The sequence below is a fragment of the Adiantum capillus-veneris genome, chromosome 10, assembly GCF_014529385.1.
Source record: "Adiantum capillus-veneris isolate H3 chromosome 10, ASM1452938v2, whole genome shotgun sequence".
NCBI classification, from domain to species: Eukaryota; Viridiplantae; Streptophyta; class Polypodiopsida; order Polypodiales; family Pteridaceae; genus Adiantum; species Adiantum capillus-veneris.
The window spans coordinates 29,203,833-29,223,851 of NC_140940.1; the positions used below are offsets into that span (position 1 = coordinate 29,203,833).

Consider the following 20,019-nt stretch of genomic DNA (forward strand, 5'->3'; position numbering starts at 1 on the left):
CTTTGAACTCCTTTATAGTTTGTAGGTGGTGGCAATTCTGCAATGGCTTTAATTTTGCTCTCATCTGTGGAAATCCCATTTTTGGACACTATATGCCCTAAAATGACTCCATTTTTAACCCAAAATTGGCATTTGAAAGGGTTTAAGGAGATGCGATACAATCTACACTTCTCAAACACTTTTCGTAAGCATGATAGATGTTCTTTCCAAGAGGAATAAACACAAAGGTCATCTAAGCAAGCTTCACAAAACTCCCTCAAATATTCTCTAAAAGCAGTGTTTATTAATCTTTGAAAGGTAGCCGGGGCATTGGTTAAGCCAAAAGCCATAACACAAAATGCGAACACTCCAAATTCGGTTATAAAGGCTGTTTAAGCTTGGTCCTCCATCGCAATTGTGATTTGATTGTAGCCAGAGTACCCATCCAAAAAGCTATAAGCTTCCTTCCCAGCAACTCTTTCAAGCACATGTTCTGAATATGGCAAGGGATAATGGTCCCTCCTAGTGGCGGCATTGACCTTCTTGAGATCCACGCACACTCCGAGTTTCCCATTCTTTTTTGGCACAATCACTATTGGAGACACCCATTCTGAGTGCTCAATAGGGTATATGAATCCGCATTCCACAAGCTTTTCAATCTCTTCTTGAACGATCTTTGCATATTTAGGATTCATTGGGTAGGGTCGTTGTTCAACTGGTTTAGCCATGCTATTCATGGGGATTGTGTGCTGCACCACGGAAGGTGGAACACCTTTCATATCATGATAAGTCCAGAAAAATATATCCCTGAATTCCTTGAGAAGTTCTTTAAGTACACACTCCTTAGTCTCGGTCAGATCTTGGGCAATGAAAACAGGTTTAGACTCTTCTTCTGGGTCTACTAACTCTATTTCCTTAACTATCGCTGGACCATCATATACTCCATTGCTCCCATCGATAGGTTTTCTTTGAGCCTTTGTATACACAACCTTACGTTCCTCTATGGTATAGGATTTGAAATGTTCAGGTGCAGGGTGTAAGTCTGTGGGGTCCTGTTGTTCTGTGGACTGTGATTTAACTTCTGATTCCTTTTGTTGTTGAGCTAACTCTCGATTTTGTCGTCTCCTTACGGTATGGCTCAACTTTGGCTTCTCTGTAGCCTCTAGTTGTGCGATGTCAATGGGTTGTGGACTACACCACAGAACGCTTTGAAGGTATTCACCCCAGTTATCTACCAACTTTCGATGAGCATCACATGCCCCTATATAATTAAGCCATTCTGCGGCAGCTTTATTTTCTTTATTCTAGCACGCACATTTGCTCGATATCGTCGCCTCTTATATCTCTTACTCTTCTTGTTTAATTCTCGATTACGGTCGATTTCTAGTGAAGACTCACTAGATGAATCACTACTTGTGTCTTTTGCTCCCTTGGATAGATTATCATCTAGGTTACCATTGGGCCCTGAATGGTTTGTCTCCACATTTGCACTAAGATTTAACTCAGATTATTTGTCCTCAGAGTCAATTTCAACTGATGATTCTGACCCCAAATCGTGGGGGCTATAGTCTTGTGAGGCGCTACTGGTTTTAATGCCAGTCAAACTTTCATCTTGTAGATCATCAGAAGCTATATGCATTGCTTCTAGCATGTTTAAGGGTACAAGTGGTGGTATTTTATCCCCCTCAGGTGTTACCTAGGTCGTCCCCCTATTTCCCCAAGTGTCTATGGTTGCTGCTAGGTGGACCCAATCCACATTGTCCGACTCAGTCATCCCAGGTAGTACATCCATATAAGGAGAATCTTCCCCAACATCAGTGTCCGCTTTACACGTGTAACAATACTGCAATGGGGCCGAGTGAACTGTGGTGTCAGATCTATGATCGATTATAAACCTGTTTCCTAGAGGATGTGCTCGACCCGTCACAAGATCCACTCGAATGATAGAATCTTGGAACTGCAAGTAGACATGGTTTTTAGACCAGTCATGCACCATTTTTGCTTCCCTCATGAAAGGACATCCTAAGATCATCTCCGATGCCATAGTGTGTTTGGAGAAATCCATAACAATAAAGGTAATCCTTATTTTATGTCCAAAGACCTTGATCTTGAGATCTTCTAGCATCCCAATAGGTTTAACAATAGACCCATTGGCCATCTTCACTACTATTTGTGGTCGCAAGGTGAGGTCTTCCCATAGTTTCCCAGCAATTTTTAGTCACAATGCTAACCCCAACGCCACCATCAAGGATTCCCTTCACAGTTAATCCCTTAGTAGTGATTGGTATAGTCGCATTAGATTCATCACCCTCAAAGTATTGTCCCAACTTGTTAACAGGTATTTCTATAACAAGGTTCTCATCTAGGTTCGGTTGTGGATCTATGTATTCCTCCTCTCTTGGAATCTCCCCAGCTCCATCCATCTGTGAAAATTGTGGTAGCCCAAACTTCAGTTCTCCATTGAGGAAGGCTCGAAGGGCTGAGACTAGCTCGGGGTCTTTATATAGTTTGGACATGATGTCTAACTTCTGAAGACATGAAATCCATCAATTTGGCAATGTTTAATGGCACCTTTTGGCCTTGAGTCCCTTGACGTGGGGAAGATGGGATCTCCATTTCTTCGATAGGATCAGGTAGTCCCTCTGTAAACATTCTTTCCATCAAGAAGTGAGTACGCCCACTTTCCCATGACTTTCAGTCACTTTCTTCTTGGATGACACTAGGTATGTCCAAGGGTCTATGGACTTGGTGAGGTTGTTGTTGCATAGGGAACACGGTGTCTGTAATCTGGATCTTCCTAGGTGCTGGTTCTAGATCCCTTTGGGTATCTTCTACCAAACTCCTTAATTGCTTGACTCGCTCAATCTCCTCTGTAGGGTTTGGATAAGTTCCTATCTTCTTTTTGGATCCTGGCCATTGTGGCTCATGAAGATCTTCCTTGTTGGTTTCTATGTTAGTGGTCGTTTTGGTCTCCATGGTTTCACCTGAATCAGAATCTTCTTCAGCGTCGTTCATATATACGGGGTCGTCACTAGTCCCTATGTTGGTCTTTGAACTGGGGTCTGACTTCGCTGCTTTTTGCGATCTCTTTCTTCGTGTTTTCTTCTTTTTCTGAGATTGGGCAATTGATGCCGTGTCTCTTTCCTCAAGAATATAATTTTGTTTTTGGAGCATCGATCGTGTGAGTACGTTTACTGGTACCACGGGTGTACTTGGTGATGGCTCCTCGGTAACTTCAATCAAGTTTAATGGCATGATCTTCGGTGCATTTGGATTATTTGGACATTGGGCAATCAAATGATCTATGCCACATCGATTACACATGAGTATCGGCATTGTAGACGTGCTCACTTGATTGGTTTGCATTAGTGTGGAGTTATTTTGTAGCCTAATAGGACACTCGGCTACACGATGTGGACCTCCACACTCATAGCATTGAAGAGGTGGTCTCTTAGCGGTGTAATTGATATTTTGGCCTCTTGCCGCAAGAGCAGCTACTTGATATACATGTTTGACTTGTCCCCAATAGTCCTCCATGTAGTATTGTGGACTTTCTTCAAGCACATCCATCCCATAGGCGATATTAGGATCTATATCTTCCTCATAGCCTTCCAAACAAGAAATAGATGACTCACAACCCACTTGATTCACAGAAGTGATTCTCGGATGTGGTGGTTGCGGTCCTAGCACTGGAGGTGGTAAGGGTGTTGTTTGAACAACATTTTGGGCCCTAGGGACCATGTGTTGTGCTGTTTGTTCAAGAGGTGGGGCCGGCATCAATGCAAGCACTCGAGGTGTGTCTGTCCATGCTAAGGTTGGTCTATTGGCCATCGCACGCTTAAATACTATGCAATCCTTAGCTTGATGATCATACCTTCCACATGCATTGCAGTTCCCATTGAATTTTACTCTAAAAGTAGGGTATTCACTGGTACTATGTGGTCCATAGCATACTGAGCACCATTGTTGCTCCATTCTTGGATACATATGATTGTTTTACGAAGCACGATTGTCTCTAAGACTCTCTTGAATAGCCTTGGTGAGATCTGCTAAAGTCATCTCAGATATCTTTGGCTCCTTAGCAATAGGCTTTAGGGTCATCGGCTGATGCCCTGATGCCTGCGAGCTAATAGATTTAGGCTCAACAGACACTCTTTCTCCTTGAATCATTAAATTATCCTCCAATTGGATCGCATTGGTGGTGACTGCTTCCCAAGTGGTGATACCTCTAATGACTAGGCCATTGTAGATATCCTCATGTCGTAATCCCCTAATGAATCTATCAAGCAATTGGTTATTGTTGAAGCGCTCATTTGGATTACAACGAGAGTTCAAATGCTTCAAGTGACTTATAAAGTCTCTCACCGACTCTCCTTCCTCTCGTTGGGCTTTCTGGAGCTGAGAGGCTACACCCCAAAGCACTCCCTCTCGTATGTATTCTTTTAAGAACAGTCTCCTAAGAGTAGGGTAAATCATTTTTTCTTCCACCCTTAGGGTTCTATACCAATCCCCAGCCTTTCCACTTAAAGTTAGGCTTAAAGCATTGCTCTTATGTAGGTCATTGTGTTCTCCTAGAGAATCGCATATTTGTTCAAACACTTCGATATGCTTTCGCACATCCCCGTCTCGGCTAAATTTTTGTGTGAGCTTGGCTATTTGTACTGCCTTACTTCTAGGCTCTCTATCAGGCGTGTTACGGATATTCTCAGCAATAGATCGACCAATAGCTTGAGCAAATGTTGCCAAGTCACCTAAGTGAGCAGGCACCGTGGGTGAAGGCGCTCCAGAGACTACATGTGGAGTAGGTATTGGCATTGGGCTTGGCGCAAAGGAAGCCCTTAGGTTCCATGTTGGGTACGATGTTGTGCCATGTGGTGGTCCATAGTTCATATGGGTGGCCCTAGGCATAGCAGACGTCGGATGTGACATGCTAATGCTAGCCGGTATAGTCCCATGGAAATAATAACTTGTGTATTGTGGTTGTGGAGCATAGGTAGTTGAAACAATGGGAGGGGTAGGGACTACATGAGTACGTGGACCCATAGGTGCATACGATTGGTTCGCACTTGTAGGTACTATTGTAGGCATTGAGCTACCATGTAGCGGTGCTTTACTAACAAACAAGGTCCATGGCGTGTTTCTTGGCATGCCCATCATTGGGGTAGGCATGGTAGCCGTGGTGTCATCAACGGAAAGATGAGCTAGACTTGGAAAAGTAAAGCTATCACTTGTGGGCTCAGATTGCATTGAGACCCCTGGCGAAACAACATATGGGGGATCGATGGGACTCACTGGGGGAGTCTCCATTTGTGATAGAGTGGGTTGTTTCCCGATGCCCGTGTCTAAAAATCGCATAGGACCCGTCGAAGGTATGCTTATTCCTCGATTTTGCCTCTCGGACTGGATAATCCTATGGATGACATTGCAGATCATGTGTTGTTGTTCCTCCAGACTAGTGGCACTAGATGTGGATTGTACAACTTCTAACCAACCCATATGGTATGTGTAGCCCATGTATAGGTCGGTCAAAGTCTCCGTGTGCAGGTCATATTCCCAATTTTCATTGAGAAATACCCCGTCCAAACTTGGTGTACTAGAGGGTTGCCGTGAGGTGGATGCAATGTTGCTTCCCGTGTTTTGACTTTTAGTCACCGCTACCTTAGAGGCGACTTTGGAAGGTGGTAGCTCGGTAGGGACCTCATTAAATGAGGTAGGTAGAATGTCCACGTGGACACTCTGAGGGAGTGTGGGGTCTATAGGAGATGTGTGGTGATTCTACTTCCCCACCCCCTTCATTTACTTCACTAGCCGTAGGTTCAAAGCGCGTAGCTCTACTAAAAGTTTCCATCAAACGGCTAAAAACACTAGTTCCAGGTTGCCGGGCCCAGCTAGGTACGGTTTTATTTGTTCCCCCAGGGCTTTGTGTAAGATGCTCTTCCATAATATCGTAGTCAGAGGAAGAGTCGCTAGCCGCTATATTTGGGTCTTGGGTTGCACTACCTTGGGTCCCCGCCGAGGGCGTAGACCCTAGTGTGGAAGGATAGTGAGTAGCCCCGTAAATCGAAGCACTAGCTAGTTTTTCGGACTCTAGCACACGACCAGAGCGTAGATACATGTGCTTTGGGTGCCCTACAAGTGTCGGCAAGTACCCTCAAAGGTTACTTGCTTTGTTTTGTGGGTGTTTTGCACCCCATTTTCTACTTGATTTTTTCTTGTTTTTGATGTTTTTTTTAATGTTTGATTTTTTTGATTGAAGTGTGTGATAGCTCGAAACGAGCGTATCACTTAAAGGGTCGCTGTGTGCTTTACAGCACAATTTTCGGGCATCTGACGTTCCGTTGGTCCTCAAAAATCAATTTTTAGCTACGTGTGAAGCTAAAATTCGTTTTTTAAAAAAGGCGACTGAGGTCAAGGCCTGAGCGTGAGCTTGGGCTTGGATTTGGGGGATATTCCCGATCCCGGTCCTACCTTTAATTTTTTTATTTTATTTTTTAAAGGATAAGGCCGCCGTGGCCTACGCGAGAGCACACACACTCTCTCTCTACCTACTTCTAACTAGTACACCTACTCTTACACACTAACACACTCTATTAACTCTCACTAATCTACTTCCTACTTACTGTACACAGAAAACTAACTACCTTAATACATAGAGAATAAACACAGAACCTTTGAAAACTCCATTAATTAAAAAAACACATAGTATAACACCAAATCCCTCTTCTCAACACACACACACTCCTTCCTTACCTTTCCTACAATAGAAATTGCACCACGGAGAAGCACAGAGTGCTACTCGAGCTTCATGTATGGCACTCCCCGACAACGGCGCCAAAAATGTGCGCGTATGTCGCACGTGTCAATGCAAGGAACTTGCCGATACACCGTGTGCGAGCCACAAATGGCTCCAAGCACACAACAAGCCTAAACTAGTAAGCTCAAAGAAGGCGATGGTGTGTCACTCACCGCTCTACGCTTGCTTCGTGGAGGATTCCTCGCCGCGAGGAAGAAGGAGACGCCGCTACGCTGCGCTCAGCCGCCGTGCCGCCGCAATACTCGATCGCACACACTCTCTCTCTCACACACACACACACATACACACACACAAGGAGGTGAAGAAGAAGAAGATGGAGATGGAGATGGAGCAAGAGCACTCTTCTATTGCACAAATGAGAGAATGAATGAATTTTAGGTTTAGTTGACTTTTATATGAGCTCGCCCCATTCACACTTGGACGCCCATGCTTAGCCAACTAATCCCTTGAATGTTCCAGTTAGAGTGCGTCTCTCATCAACGATCACTCTTACCCTTTTCCTATTGGACCGACAAGCCCGGTACCTGACTCTACCAAATAAATAATACAATGTCCGCCGTAGGTTACAACGTCCGTTGTAGGTAATAGGGTGTCCGTGAGCCGTGAGGGTTAACAAGTACTCAACCATTTGAAAAATGGGGTTTGGACTTTGTAGGCCCAATTAGTCCGGCAGCTCGTAGCACTCAATCTCAATATATTATCGTTGCCACTGACTATGTGACAAAGTGGGCGGAAGCCAGGGCGACACGTAAGGCTGATGCGAGGTCAACTGCCAAGTTTATCTTTGAGAACATTATTACAGATTTGGTTGTCCCTTTGAGATTGTGAGTGACAATGGTACTCATTTTATAAATGGAGTAATAAAAGAACTCACTACCAACTTTATGATAGCTCACCATAAGTCCACACCTTATTATCCACAAGCAAATGGCCAAGCTGAGAGCACCAACAAGACCTTAATATCTATCTTAACCAAAATGGTGGAAGCTCATCGCACAGATTGGGATTTAAAGCTTACATAAGCTCTATGGGCTTATTGTATCGCGTACAAAGTTGGAATTAACTGCACACCATTTAAGATGGTGTATGGCCAAGAAGCGGTATGCCATGGGAGTTTGTCGTTCCTAGTCTTCGAGTAGCTTCTCAAGAAGGTTGGGATGGTAACCCCTTAGTTGAGCGATTATATATCCTTGAAAGGCTAGATGAAGAGAGGCAATTAGCTGTGCAAAATGCACTTGTGGAGAAAGATAGGAGGTCGAAATGGTTTGACCGTCATCTAAAGAACAAAGATATGAATGTTGGTGATAAAGTCCTTATGTATGGAGTGTGTAACGAAAAGAAAAAGATGAAATATGCGGGAAAAGGACCATATAGAGTATGTGAGATCACCCCATAAGGAACCATTCATGTGGAGACTCTTGATGGAGTTGAAACCATTGGATTCCTCAATGGGAGCAAATTTAAAAGATACTATGATCCTTTAAGCCAAGAGGAGCTACGTGCCATCTATACAAAAAAGGCAGCCAAGTCACAAATAGAATTGAAGAAGATAGAAGCTCAAGCTGAGGCTAAGGAGCGACAACAACGCATAAGACGAAAACGAGAGGCTAACCTTGGAGTCACATGCATTCCACGTTGAAACCAACGAGGATTGGTTGGACTCTGACACACCTCTACGATACCATATTGAGCTAAACAACACCTATGGAAAAGTGCTATATAACGCCTTATTGGACACAGGTGCTAAATATAATCTGCTATTATATGGAGTGTGGTGTCAGTTAAGGAAGGCACCTCTATCTGAGAGTATTATCCAAGTCAAGGGTGTCAACAAGAAAAAAACTTTGAGTTTTGGAATCTAGCACACTTCTGTCAGTTATGAAAATGGGGTGGTAGCTCAAGACTTTTTGGTCATGCCTGTTGGAACTATGGAGGGTAATATAAACCTAGGATGCACGTGGATGATAGCCACCAAATGTACTATTGATTGGGTGACAGGGGGTGTCACAACACAGAAACCAACTCTTAACCCTGTCATGCAAGCCATAGTCCCTGAGATATTGCCTTTTAAGGAAATAAAACCCAAAACATTGCATGTCCAAGAGGTTGAACCATATGTCCCCATAGCCCAACTCTCTAGAGCTTCAACTGATGTAGTTGAAATAAAGCTTAAGACACACAAGACCCATCCCAATATAACAAAGAAAACATACAAGTGGGTCCCTAAACCTTCTTTAGCGACCATAGCCAGTGCTAAAAGACAGGAGCTTGGTAAGAGACGTCCCATTCGCCCCAAGAAATGTAAAGAAACGTTGCGTTGAAAACTATTGGAAGCCCAAGGCTACTATGAAGGAAATGATCAAATCTTGGTGCCAAAACGTAAATTGTGTTCTTACTTGTCACCAGGCCCATGTGAGCTCAATCCTGTGGCTCCAAAACAAATTGAAGATCGTGGAAAGAAAAAAATCACAGAATTCTACACACCCACTCCAGAGCTAGTTTGGGTACCGAAGAAAGAACGATTTGTTCCACCTAGCTCAGGAACAGGGAAGTCAAATGAAGCTTCTTGCTCTTCATGTACTTTCTATACGGAAATAGAAGCTTTGACACAACCTCCACCTACCATTATACATATCCATACAAGCAAGAAAGAGTTTGCACCTCTCGTTGTAAGTTCACCACCAACAACAATGATGTAAATAAAATCATGGGAGAGTACCTTACCACCTTTGCAACTAAATGAAACGCATAGGGCAGTCGAAAATTATTGGTTAAAGCCTTCATCCATAACAACTTGGAACAATTGATTTCAAAAGGTGACGACATCATTCCAAAAGGTATGATCTACCCAAGGAAGGGGGGAGTATTTGCTGACATCCATCATTCACTTGCTTCCCTCTCAACCTTCCTCCCTGACCTATCAATCTCCCAACCTTAGGGAATGTATATATAAACCCTTATACTCACAAAAAACAAAAATAATAAAGAGCAAGAGCAATTAGCAAACGAGTATGCACAATATAAAAAACATTGACCCAGACCTACACATTCACATCCGGTACATTGAAACAGAAACCTATGTCATAAAACACCTTTGATCCTCATCACTCGAGTGATGGAGGGTAGGTAAGATTAGTACGATAGGATTGTTTCTGTTTTAGAGTTTAGTGATTAGCAAAGTTCTTTTTTTCCACTGATGTGGCTCCTAGAGGTATTCTTTGTGTTTCCTCGTGTGTATAGGAACGTGTTGCTGTGGTTTGGATTTAGACCTTCATGTAATATTCCTCTCGTTCACACTTCAAACCTACACAAACATCAACACAAACAGGTGTTTCTTGTCCATTAGCATTGTCCCTTATCTTTTTGCATCCATGTTTGTCTGCTTTAATTGTAATTTGTAGCATAATATATAACGCATTTGCTAAGTACCAAACGTTAATTTCAATGTAATTTTTTGTCATAATCACTTGTCTAGGTTTAAAAATCAAGCAGTCCGACTAAGCTAGTTTGACCAAGCTAGATGTTACAGATCTTCTCTTAATACCATGGGTAATGCCTTCCTAATTATTAATGGTTACTTAGGTTCTTAATCCAATTTAGGCAGCATTGTGTGAAATGTACTAGGGCTTTCTAGTGGGCTTAGTCCCTATTGACCTTTAGCTTAAGTATTATAAAGGGAGTTTACTAGTGTGATGAGCCTGGGGAGGGTAATAGTGCTATGTGACCCCCCAAAGTTACAAAATTAAAATGCTGAAAACGAACAAACAAAAAATCAAAGTGCCACAATGTAAAATGTTAAGCTGGAAGAGAAATCTCAGCTTGATTTGGTACTTCACTCACATGTATCGCCTATAGTACTAGAGTCCTAGAGGTTCCGAGTGTGAGCGCTTTTTCTTGAAAAGCAAAAAACCCAAGGCATACAAAATAAGCACACACATCAAAATTGAATCACTGTGAAAATACTTTGGGGGGTCAAAGAAAAAGTAATCAGTCAGGCGATGATTTCATGAGAAATTCCTTTTATCATAGCTTAACTACAAGGTCTTCTAGGTATAGCCTCTAGTCAACCCTCGAACATGAAATACTTGGCTCTCGTGATTAAACAACTTAATTGACCAGAGAAAATTAAGAAGCTTACCCATGGTATTAATAGTTGATCTTTAGTGCCTTTCGATCGTTAAATTAGCAATCCTGGACTTGTTTAATTTTTTATCTTTACAACTGTTTATGCATTTGATTATATTGCAATTTAATGTTTATTGCTGACAAATGGTTTAAAATTCTGTTCCCAATCAAATTGTCTACCTACAACTGCATATGCTTTTTAATTGCTTATGAGAATGCAATTACTGTGCCAATGTTGTTTGATTTTGCAGTGACTGAAGGAGGCTAAGGACATTCATATCAAATGCTCTTCCACCTCGACGAACGAGCTTCAACTCAATAGCTTTCGAGGACGGAATCTACATCAGGAAGGGGGGCATGTTAATCCTCATGGACACCCTATCACCTACGATGGACATTCCTATCACCTACGACGAACATTGTATTATTTATTTTATAGAGTCAGGTACCCGGCTTGTCGGTCCAATAGGAGAGTGATCGCCGATGAGAGGTGCACTCTAACTGGAACATTCAAGGGATTAGTTGGCTAAACATGGGTGCCCAAGTGTGAATGGGGCCAGCTCATATAAAAGTCAACTAAACGTAAAATTCACTCATTCTCTCATTTGTGCAATTGAGAGTGCTCTTGCTCCATCTTCTTCTTCTTCATCTCCTTGTGTGTGTGTATGCGTGAGAGAGAGAGAGAGAGAGAGAGAGAGAGAGAGAGAGAGAGAGAGAGTGTGCGATCGAGCATTGCAGCGGCACGACGGCGGCGAGGCGGTTGAGCACGGCGTAGCGACGTCTCCCTCTTCTTCGCGGAGAGGAATCCTCCACGACAGGAAGCGTAAAGCGGTGAGTGACACATCAACGCCATCTTTGAGCTTACTAGTTTAGTTTTGTTGTGTGCTTGGAGCCATTTGTGGCTCGCACACAGTGTATCGGCAAGTTCCTTGCATTGACACATGCGATAGATGCGCACAGTTCTTAATACTATCCACTCACAATTGTAAGTTTTGCAAAAAAAAAAAAAAAAAACAAAACTATAATAACCTTTGAGTGTGGTAGATTAGTTATCACATTACCCTCTTGAATACCAGGTCTTAAGTTTAAAACTTGTTAGATAGAGATTTGAGGTCTCTTATTGTGTTCCTTTTGACATTAAAAACTCTCTCCTTCTCTGTCTCTCTCTCTCTCTCTCTCTCTCTCTCTATATATATATATATATATATATATATATATATATATATATATATATATATATATATATATATATATATATATATATATAAGTCTTGGCCAAGTGGATCTTTGAAGTCTGTTGGAATTCTTTTTTGGTGGGTTGGAATTCTCTCTTCCCTCCCTCTCTCCCTCTCTCTCGTGAGCATGTGATGCATGGAAACGTGGAGCGTTTGAATTTCTTGAATCTCTTAAAGAGAAAATATAAAAGTAGAGTCACCCTTTAAATGATACATGGATGCCTCGAGGGCTCATCTCTCTCTCTCTCTCTCTCTCTCTCTCTCTCACACACACACACACACACACACACACACACACACACGATGGTGTCCCATGCGAGGGTGTAACAAATTTTCAATGAGTGTGCCCCTCCTCTCTTGGCACAACGTGTACTTGGAGTGGTGAGAGAGTGATCATGGATGTATTGGGCATCTCTCTCTCTCTCTCTCTCTCTCTCTCACACTCACACACACACACACACACACACACACACACACACACACACACACACACACGATGGTGTCCCATGCAAGGGTGTAACAAATTTTCAATGAGTGTGCCCCTCCTCTCTTGGCACAACGTGTACTTGGAGTGGTGAGAGAGTGATCATGGATGTATTGGGCATTTGGCTTTTCTACGTCTATCATGTTCTTCCATTTTTTTTGGGGCTATTTAAGATTCCTAATGTTTGCAACAAACCAAAGTTTAGTGTGTTTTAACCACTAAAATTGCAAATTTCCAACTAGATTCCAAGCTTGCCTCGAAGAAAGTCGACAAAAATTTCGAAAGTTTTAGTGCAAATATCATCAATTCTTTAAATTTTGACCTAAAATACAAAAGAGTTTTATTTTTCCTTTATTTATTTTAATATTTTTTGATTGAAAATTTTAATTTTTGTAAGTATTCGAGACCTCTCTCTCTCTCTCTCTCTCACACACACACAAACACACACACACACACACACACACACACAACCTCAACACACTCATGTTGTTCCACATTAGGTGTAGGTAGTGCCAATTTGACTCCAAGACCATCCGACTATGGCCCTTCGTGCAAAGCTACAACATGCAATGTGCACATTCTCGGGGCCAAAAAGACAATGATACATAAAGGTGCCAAGTGTAAGAGTTTAGTTGAACGTTATATGATGCGTGAAAGCTTCAAAAGCTTGACATTTTTTGAAGCTCCAGTATAAATTTCAGGCAAGTGTGCATTTGTGTAGAAAGGAAAGGGGAGTTCTTTATGGCCTTCAAAATGCAAAGTAGAACTCCCACCCTTCAAATGGTTTTGTAAAACAAAAGTAGTCACCTTTCAAATACGAGGGTTAGAGTGAAACTCCATAGCCTTGTCGAAGTCTATAAATAATATAAATCTCTACTATTATAAAAGGGGAAAGGATTCCGGCCCCGCTGACACGTGGTGGAACGAGCTTAATCCGGTAGTGTATCTTGCAACTGTGCGCTTAGAAAGAGAGGCATTTGATATTCGAGTATCTGCTTTCCTTTTTTTGTTGCATCGTAGTAGCTGGCCTTTCCATCTCCCTATCTTGTTCTCTCACATCCCTTCACGTCTCATTCTTCCGAGCCGATATAGGTATGTTCCTCCCCAACTACGATGTCCATTAAATAAATATAAATAAATATATATATATATATAAATCATTGGTCTGTAATGGCTTTGTATTCTCAATTCTGCTTGCACCATGTCTCTTGCCCGTAATAATGGATGTGGAAACTACTTAAAAGTTATCCCAACATTGAGTAGGTGAGCTCAAATTTCTTTGACTTGCATCATTCGAGGGTATCTCAAGAGATACCTCTGGAAAACTTAAGTAAAAGGGAATGGCAACGACGTGCAAGGGACAGGTGGAGGAGGAGTCAGCGGATGAGGAGGGAGTGGTAGTTATCGCAGAGAGAGAGAGAGAGAGAGAGAGAGAGAGAGAGAGAGAGAGAGAGAGAGAGAGAGAGAGAGAGAGAGAGAGAGAGAGAAGCCTTTTAGGCTATGGTCACACGAGCCACATTTATCTGTCATGGATAATTGTGCCGAACTATCCCTCGGACCAAGATAACCGTGCATCTTGTGGTCACGCGATGGGCACGTGAAGGTGAAACGCAAGGCAATTGCTAGTGACGCCTCATAGAGAGAGGAGAGAGACTGCCATTGCTCGTGTGAGGGAGAGCTACCAAGCTTCCACGTTGCTTGTTACCGACAAAAGCTGCAATTTTTCGTCTTTATTAAACGACCTTAGGGACATAGTTGTGCAACTATGCCAAAATCGACATAATTACACAACTTGGTGCATAGTTCTACTAAACCTGTCGCTTTATAGCATGTGACCATGGTTGGGGCTCAGTTATATGTCAGACTTATTAATAATTAAGCCCTGTGTGACCATTGCCTTGGTTCATAGTTGCAAAAGAACTTGGAAAACTAAGACTTTTGGCATTTTGTGTGTGGTGACATGTAAAGGAAAAAGACAAACATGCTTACCAAAAAAGCGACTCAGCCTTGTGACCATAGCATTAGTCACCATTCAAAATAAGAGAGGGCACAACAAAGGTGATGAAGACTTAGGTAGTGGTCACACAATTCACAGTTATCATTAACCATAAATTTTCTAAACTACATATGCCTCGTGCATGGTCACATGCGCACCAAGTATTTGTCTTCTACGAAACTATGCAAGTGTTTTTTGAATGTATGCCAATTTTTGGCATGGCTGCACCAAACACATCCTCAGTGGTGAATGCTAATTTTTTTGGCATCCTTATTGGTGAATGCTAATAATGCCATAGGCAAGGGGGGTGATTGTTTTGAGTTACCCTCCTATATCTTCCCCCCCTCCCTTTGTCGTGTGAAAGTGTGAGACTTGTCCAAATCATTAGTGATCGTAGCTTTATATTACAAATACCCTGTCATGCGATGGGTACCTACCCCTTTCTTGTTTGGAGCTTATATCGTTGTGACTTTGATTACCACCTTTAAAAAAAAAAAAAAAAGCAATGCTCACGGTATGTAGCTATGATCTTGGCAAGAGGGTTGGGAGATCATCTCACAAGATCCTTGCTTGGGGGTTTAAGAGCAAAAGGGAAAGGTTGAAATATTTATGCCTCGTATAGCTCGACCTTATTTGGGGGAGGGGGGTTCGAGGAAGAGAAATTAAAGAGTTAGCTTTTTAGGCATCTAAGAAGATGTCAGGTTGGGGTTTTCCAAGTCTGTGTGTGTGTGTGTGTGTGTGTGTGTCTCTCGGAGATATTTCTCCATCTCTCTCTATTTTTCACTCGGAGATATTTCTCCATCTCTCTCTATTTTTCACTTTGGGCAATGGGGAACATGGGAGCGCAGAAGCATGCCCTCTATCTCCCACGCAGCACACATGAGAGTATCCGAATTGACATCGACATCGACGTTGAGAGGGGGGGAGGGGGAGAGCCTCAACACTAAAGGGCACGGAGCCTTAATGAGGGGCGAGCGGTGGGATTAACGGGCTGGAGAGAAGCACGCGGACCTCGAGGTGAATGGAAGGTGGAAAAAAATAGGCGCTCGTCGCAAGCACCCGGACTCGAACCCTTGCCACCGCCGTGAGAGCCCAATGCACTAACCGTTACGCCCGCGACGTTTTCATTGACATGTGGGCAAACCATGAAACAATAAATAAACTTGGATAGGCTCCTTGCTTGGCCAAGTTTACTTTTTCGTGTCTTAGTTTACTCTGACCATCTTACGGTTGCGCGCGTCCCGATCTCTGTGTCCTAGTTTCGTTGCCGTAGATCCCATCGCTTGGGCTTATTAAATTGCCCGTGCCCTTTAGTGCCGAGGGGGGAGAGGGGGAATATGCTCCACAAATTAACCATAAAAAAGAACCAATATATATAGTGAGTATAACAACTCACATTATATATTGAAATACCAAAAAACGATCAAACAACATTCCCAAGCACACACAGTGCCCCAGGCATCTACCACGGAATTTGGCCACTAAGGAGAGATGTTGTCGCTCCTAGCCAACCACCATCCAGAAAGAAAGACACCAATCGGGACACAAGAAGGTATCATCGATCCACCAAAGAGCATGCAGGATTTTAGGGGAGCCACGCCTCGTCAGAGAGACCACCCACCATCATCACCAACTCGACCAACCCACTACCCTAGATGGATGAATCCTGAAGGGTGAAGACGTCAAACCAACCACCAAATCCCTCTATGAGGAGAGGTGGGAGGGGAGCCACAAAAGAAAAAAAGGGGTAGAGAATAAGGAAAAGGAGGTCACCCATGGCTAAGAGAGGCGGGGACCTCCCACTTGAGGATCCTATAGCTCACCACAATCGACGACCAGATCAACATAAAAACTTGCCCTAGGCCTTGCCGAAGCCTCGCCCTGAGCCTTCCTTGCTTTGTGCGCTTGCAGGTTGCCCGTAGATAGGTATTGGAGCTCCTTCGCGAACCCTTACATACCTTGCATCTTGCTTGCTTGATCGGAACATTTCATATGGCCAACTTAGCAAAATTTTCCTATTCAATCAAATTCCCAATTGGTATTTTTGTTCATTTTTCTCTTGCACGTGGTTGATTTTTTACAAGCAATCTTGCCCACTAAATGACTAATTTCTAGATCGTTCTTGGTAATGTGATGCATTTTTGTAAGGCTAGCTATCATTTTGTCAAGGGGTGTTGGCCTAGCGGTTAAGGTGAGGGGCTTTATGGTTCGATCCTTAAGACATGTAGGTGTGAGCGAGTGGGCGCAATCCCATAATATTAGTCGAAGTGAAGCTTCAAACGACAAAATAAAAAAGGCTAGCTAAGAGGGTAAATTGTAAAATGCCTATAAAAATTCAATGTTGCCGCGTGTCAATTCCGTGTAAATTGGCTTTCGGGAGGCTAAACGAGTTTGAAGGTGGGAAAGTGATCCAACCTCGTTTTGGCAATGGATGACATAAGACGTTCGGTTCATTTTCATGAAATTTCAATTTTCATCCGAAGAGAAAAGGAAGAAAGCAATGTAGCATCGAAAAGCGAGAACGAGTCATGTTGTGGACATGTAGTACTGCAGAAGCCAGAACTACGCGATAAGCTAACATGCTTATCATTTTGATAAGTGGAATAGCGTATCAAGCGGTCGAATTATACTTGCAAGTGAACAACAAAAAAGCACTGCCCTTCTCTTTCTTCTGTTTTAGTTGGGTGCACCACGATGTTCTTCGTGTGTGCATTTCTCGTGTGATGTTGCCTCTTTCGCGTTGCGTACGGCTAGCCCATCGCTGCTCACAGCCTCTCCGAGCTCGCCATCGCCTACCGGCCCCTCTCGCGGCGTCCATATGATCTGACACGCTGCTCTTGTAGCCGTTAGATCCAGACCCTCCTGGTTGCTACTTCCTCCCTCGCCATGTCTTCCCTCAGCCGCGAGCTCGTCTTCCTTATCTTGCAGTTCTTGGACGAGGAGAAATTTAAAGAAAGCGTCCACAAGTACGTAAATTTTCAGTTTTTTCCCCCTACTTTCTGCGGTATATTGTACGGATGTTAAATGGAGAAAATCATTCAACTATGGGGATGTTGTGAAGGCGAGCCTGTTTGGATGGACCTAATGGAGGATTTTCTTAATTTGAAAACAATGAACAAATCTTCTATACATGCATGCAGGGGTGTAACCATGGAGAAAATTTAGACGTAGTTCTTTCTGATTATCAGAAATAAATTTAACAGCTCCTACACGAGTCGAGACAAAGTCAAAAATTTATCTGCAGCGTTACAAAAAATTGAGAATCAAACGTTCTTTCATCTGCAGGAAGGTGCCTGTTTCTGCTCCACGGTGAACATTGGAGCTCATGTTAATAGTATTTGAACTTGCCACTCATGCAATCTGGCAAACAGAAAATTTGTGATGGTAGTCGCGAGTATGTGTTTTAAGGCTCAATATTCCCACGGAGGAGTATGTAGTTGTGACTATATGTGCTAAGGCTCAATTTCATGGAGTTGTTTGGGTGACTTCGTTTTCTCGTATTTTTGCTTTAGTCATGGTGTGGCCAATGCTGTGCTTAGTTGTTGCCACTTGTTGGGCCAATTTTGTATACCTCCAATGAGGCGAGTTTATGTTGTGGATCAATGTAGCCTGTTTGGGGGCTTAGTTTTTTCAATATTTTATTAATAAAAGGTACTATGAGCAAAGGTTGCTTCATTCCATACTTAATATGTTCTCGTCTTTGTTTTCTTGTATTTTTGCTTTAGTCATGGTGTGGCCAATGCTGTGCATAGTTGTTGCCACTTGTTGGTCCAATTTTGTGTACCTCCAATGAGGTGAGTTTATGTTGTGGATCAATGTAGCCTGTTTGGGGGCTTAGTTTTTTCAATATTTTATTAATAAAAGGTACTATGAGCAAAGGTTGCTTCATTCCATACTTAATATGTTCTCGTCTTTGGATGTTTGCAGACTAATTGGGGGTGAGGGCATTTGATGAAGTCAAATGAATCTATTGAATCATTTTAAGGCTTCATAGTGAAGCTGTGTTTTTCCCGTTAAATTTTAAGATGAAATCTAAGGCTAGGTGTTACATTATTGGTAGGTCGATTGATTGTAGCTGGAGTAACTAGGTTTGCAGACTCTCTTTTGATTTTCTTCTAGTTGAGAAAACATGACTCGTCTCACCGTAGACATTGGTACCCGCCAAAGTAGGGAGATAGGAACAGGGTGTTAGAAAATTTACTTAATGTTTGGATATACAGAAAGTTAAAGTCATACCATGTTAAGTTTTAAAGATATTTTTTGAAATTTGTTGAGAATTTTATATTGTAGATTCTCTATTTACATCATGGCTTGTTGGAAATGCTTTTGGGAGAGCATTAAAGTTTTGAAGATTGTGTTTCTATGATGATTTTCATTGTAGTTTACCTATTATTCTAGATTTGAGAAACTGGACTTGTGCCTAGTGTTCTTTTTTGTAGGAGTTTGAAGCTTAGCAATGAAAACTCCGCCCTTTGGTTTTTTGTCGTAGGTGTTAATGACTTAAAAGGCCGAGTTTTTGATACAATCAAACGTTTTCCCGTTAAACAAACACGTCTTGTTTGGTTGTCTCGCTCTATTGTTCTTGTCCTATCAAGTAGGAGTTGGTCTTTTCCCTTATTGAGGTACAGAATGACTCTTTCCTTTACAAGTTTATGGGCGTCTCTTGATTGTTTGATAAGCTATCCTTGCAACCTTGTGCTATGGTATTGATAGGAAGGAATCTGGTCCCATAATGCGAATTTTGTGACATGAGTCATACTCTTGCTCTCTGTTTAGAATGATCCGATGATCATTTTATGCATGCTGAAATGTCCTTTCAGATGAAATTTTGCAGGTGGCATGGGGCTACAAAGAGAAGTTTCTCTCTGTGATTGTTAGTTTGAAGGGTTTAGTTTTTTTTTTTGCATTTATTGTTTATTTTTTTTGTTTTGGGTTTTTCGTTGTGCTTTGGAGGAAGTGTCTTTCCGGTACTGTTTGAATGCCACAGCCATTTTTGTTGAACTACCATTGTGTGTTCTGCGTGGTTGACTCGTAAAACTTCAATTGTTTAAATGTATTTCATAGCTGCACCCTATTAAGTTTTTGGTTTTAGGTGGGTCACAGTACATTTTTTTAATTCCATGTTAAATATTCCCTTGCCTTTGCTCATGTGCAGACTTGAGCAGGAGTCTGGCTTCTTTTTTAACATGAAGTACTTTGAGGAACAAGTGCAAGCTGGAGAGTGGGATGAGGTGGAGAGATACTTATCTGGTTTCACAAAAGTGGATGACAATCGATACTCAATGAAAATTTTCTTTGAGATCCGAAAACAAAAATACTTAGAAGCCCTGGACAAGTAAATTGTTTCTTCCTGATAGCTCTGTTATGCTTTCAGTAATGTAATTTT

The 20,019-nt window shown here is 42.3% G+C and overlaps 1 protein-coding gene across 2 annotated transcripts in view; it reads left to right on the plus strand.

Annotated features, from left to right (window-relative positions):
• The first annotated feature begins 17,297 nt into the window (after positions 1 to 17,297).
• LOC147448617 (protein TPR3-like) overlaps positions 17,298 to 20,019 on the plus strand; it is an 11,911-nt gene continuing 9,189 nt past the window's right edge. For both annotated transcript variants that reach the window (XR_015189368.1, XM_086521181.1), the window contains exons 1-2: positions 17,298 to 17,599; positions 19,789 to 19,968. Coding sequence is in view for 1 of the 2 variants with exons in the window: in XM_086521181.1 (XP_086377307.1) it covers positions 17,520 to 17,599; positions 19,789 to 19,968 (260 nt within the window). In the remaining variant the exon portion in view is untranslated. The remainder of the gene's footprint in view (positions 17,600 to 19,788; positions 19,969 to 20,019) is intronic.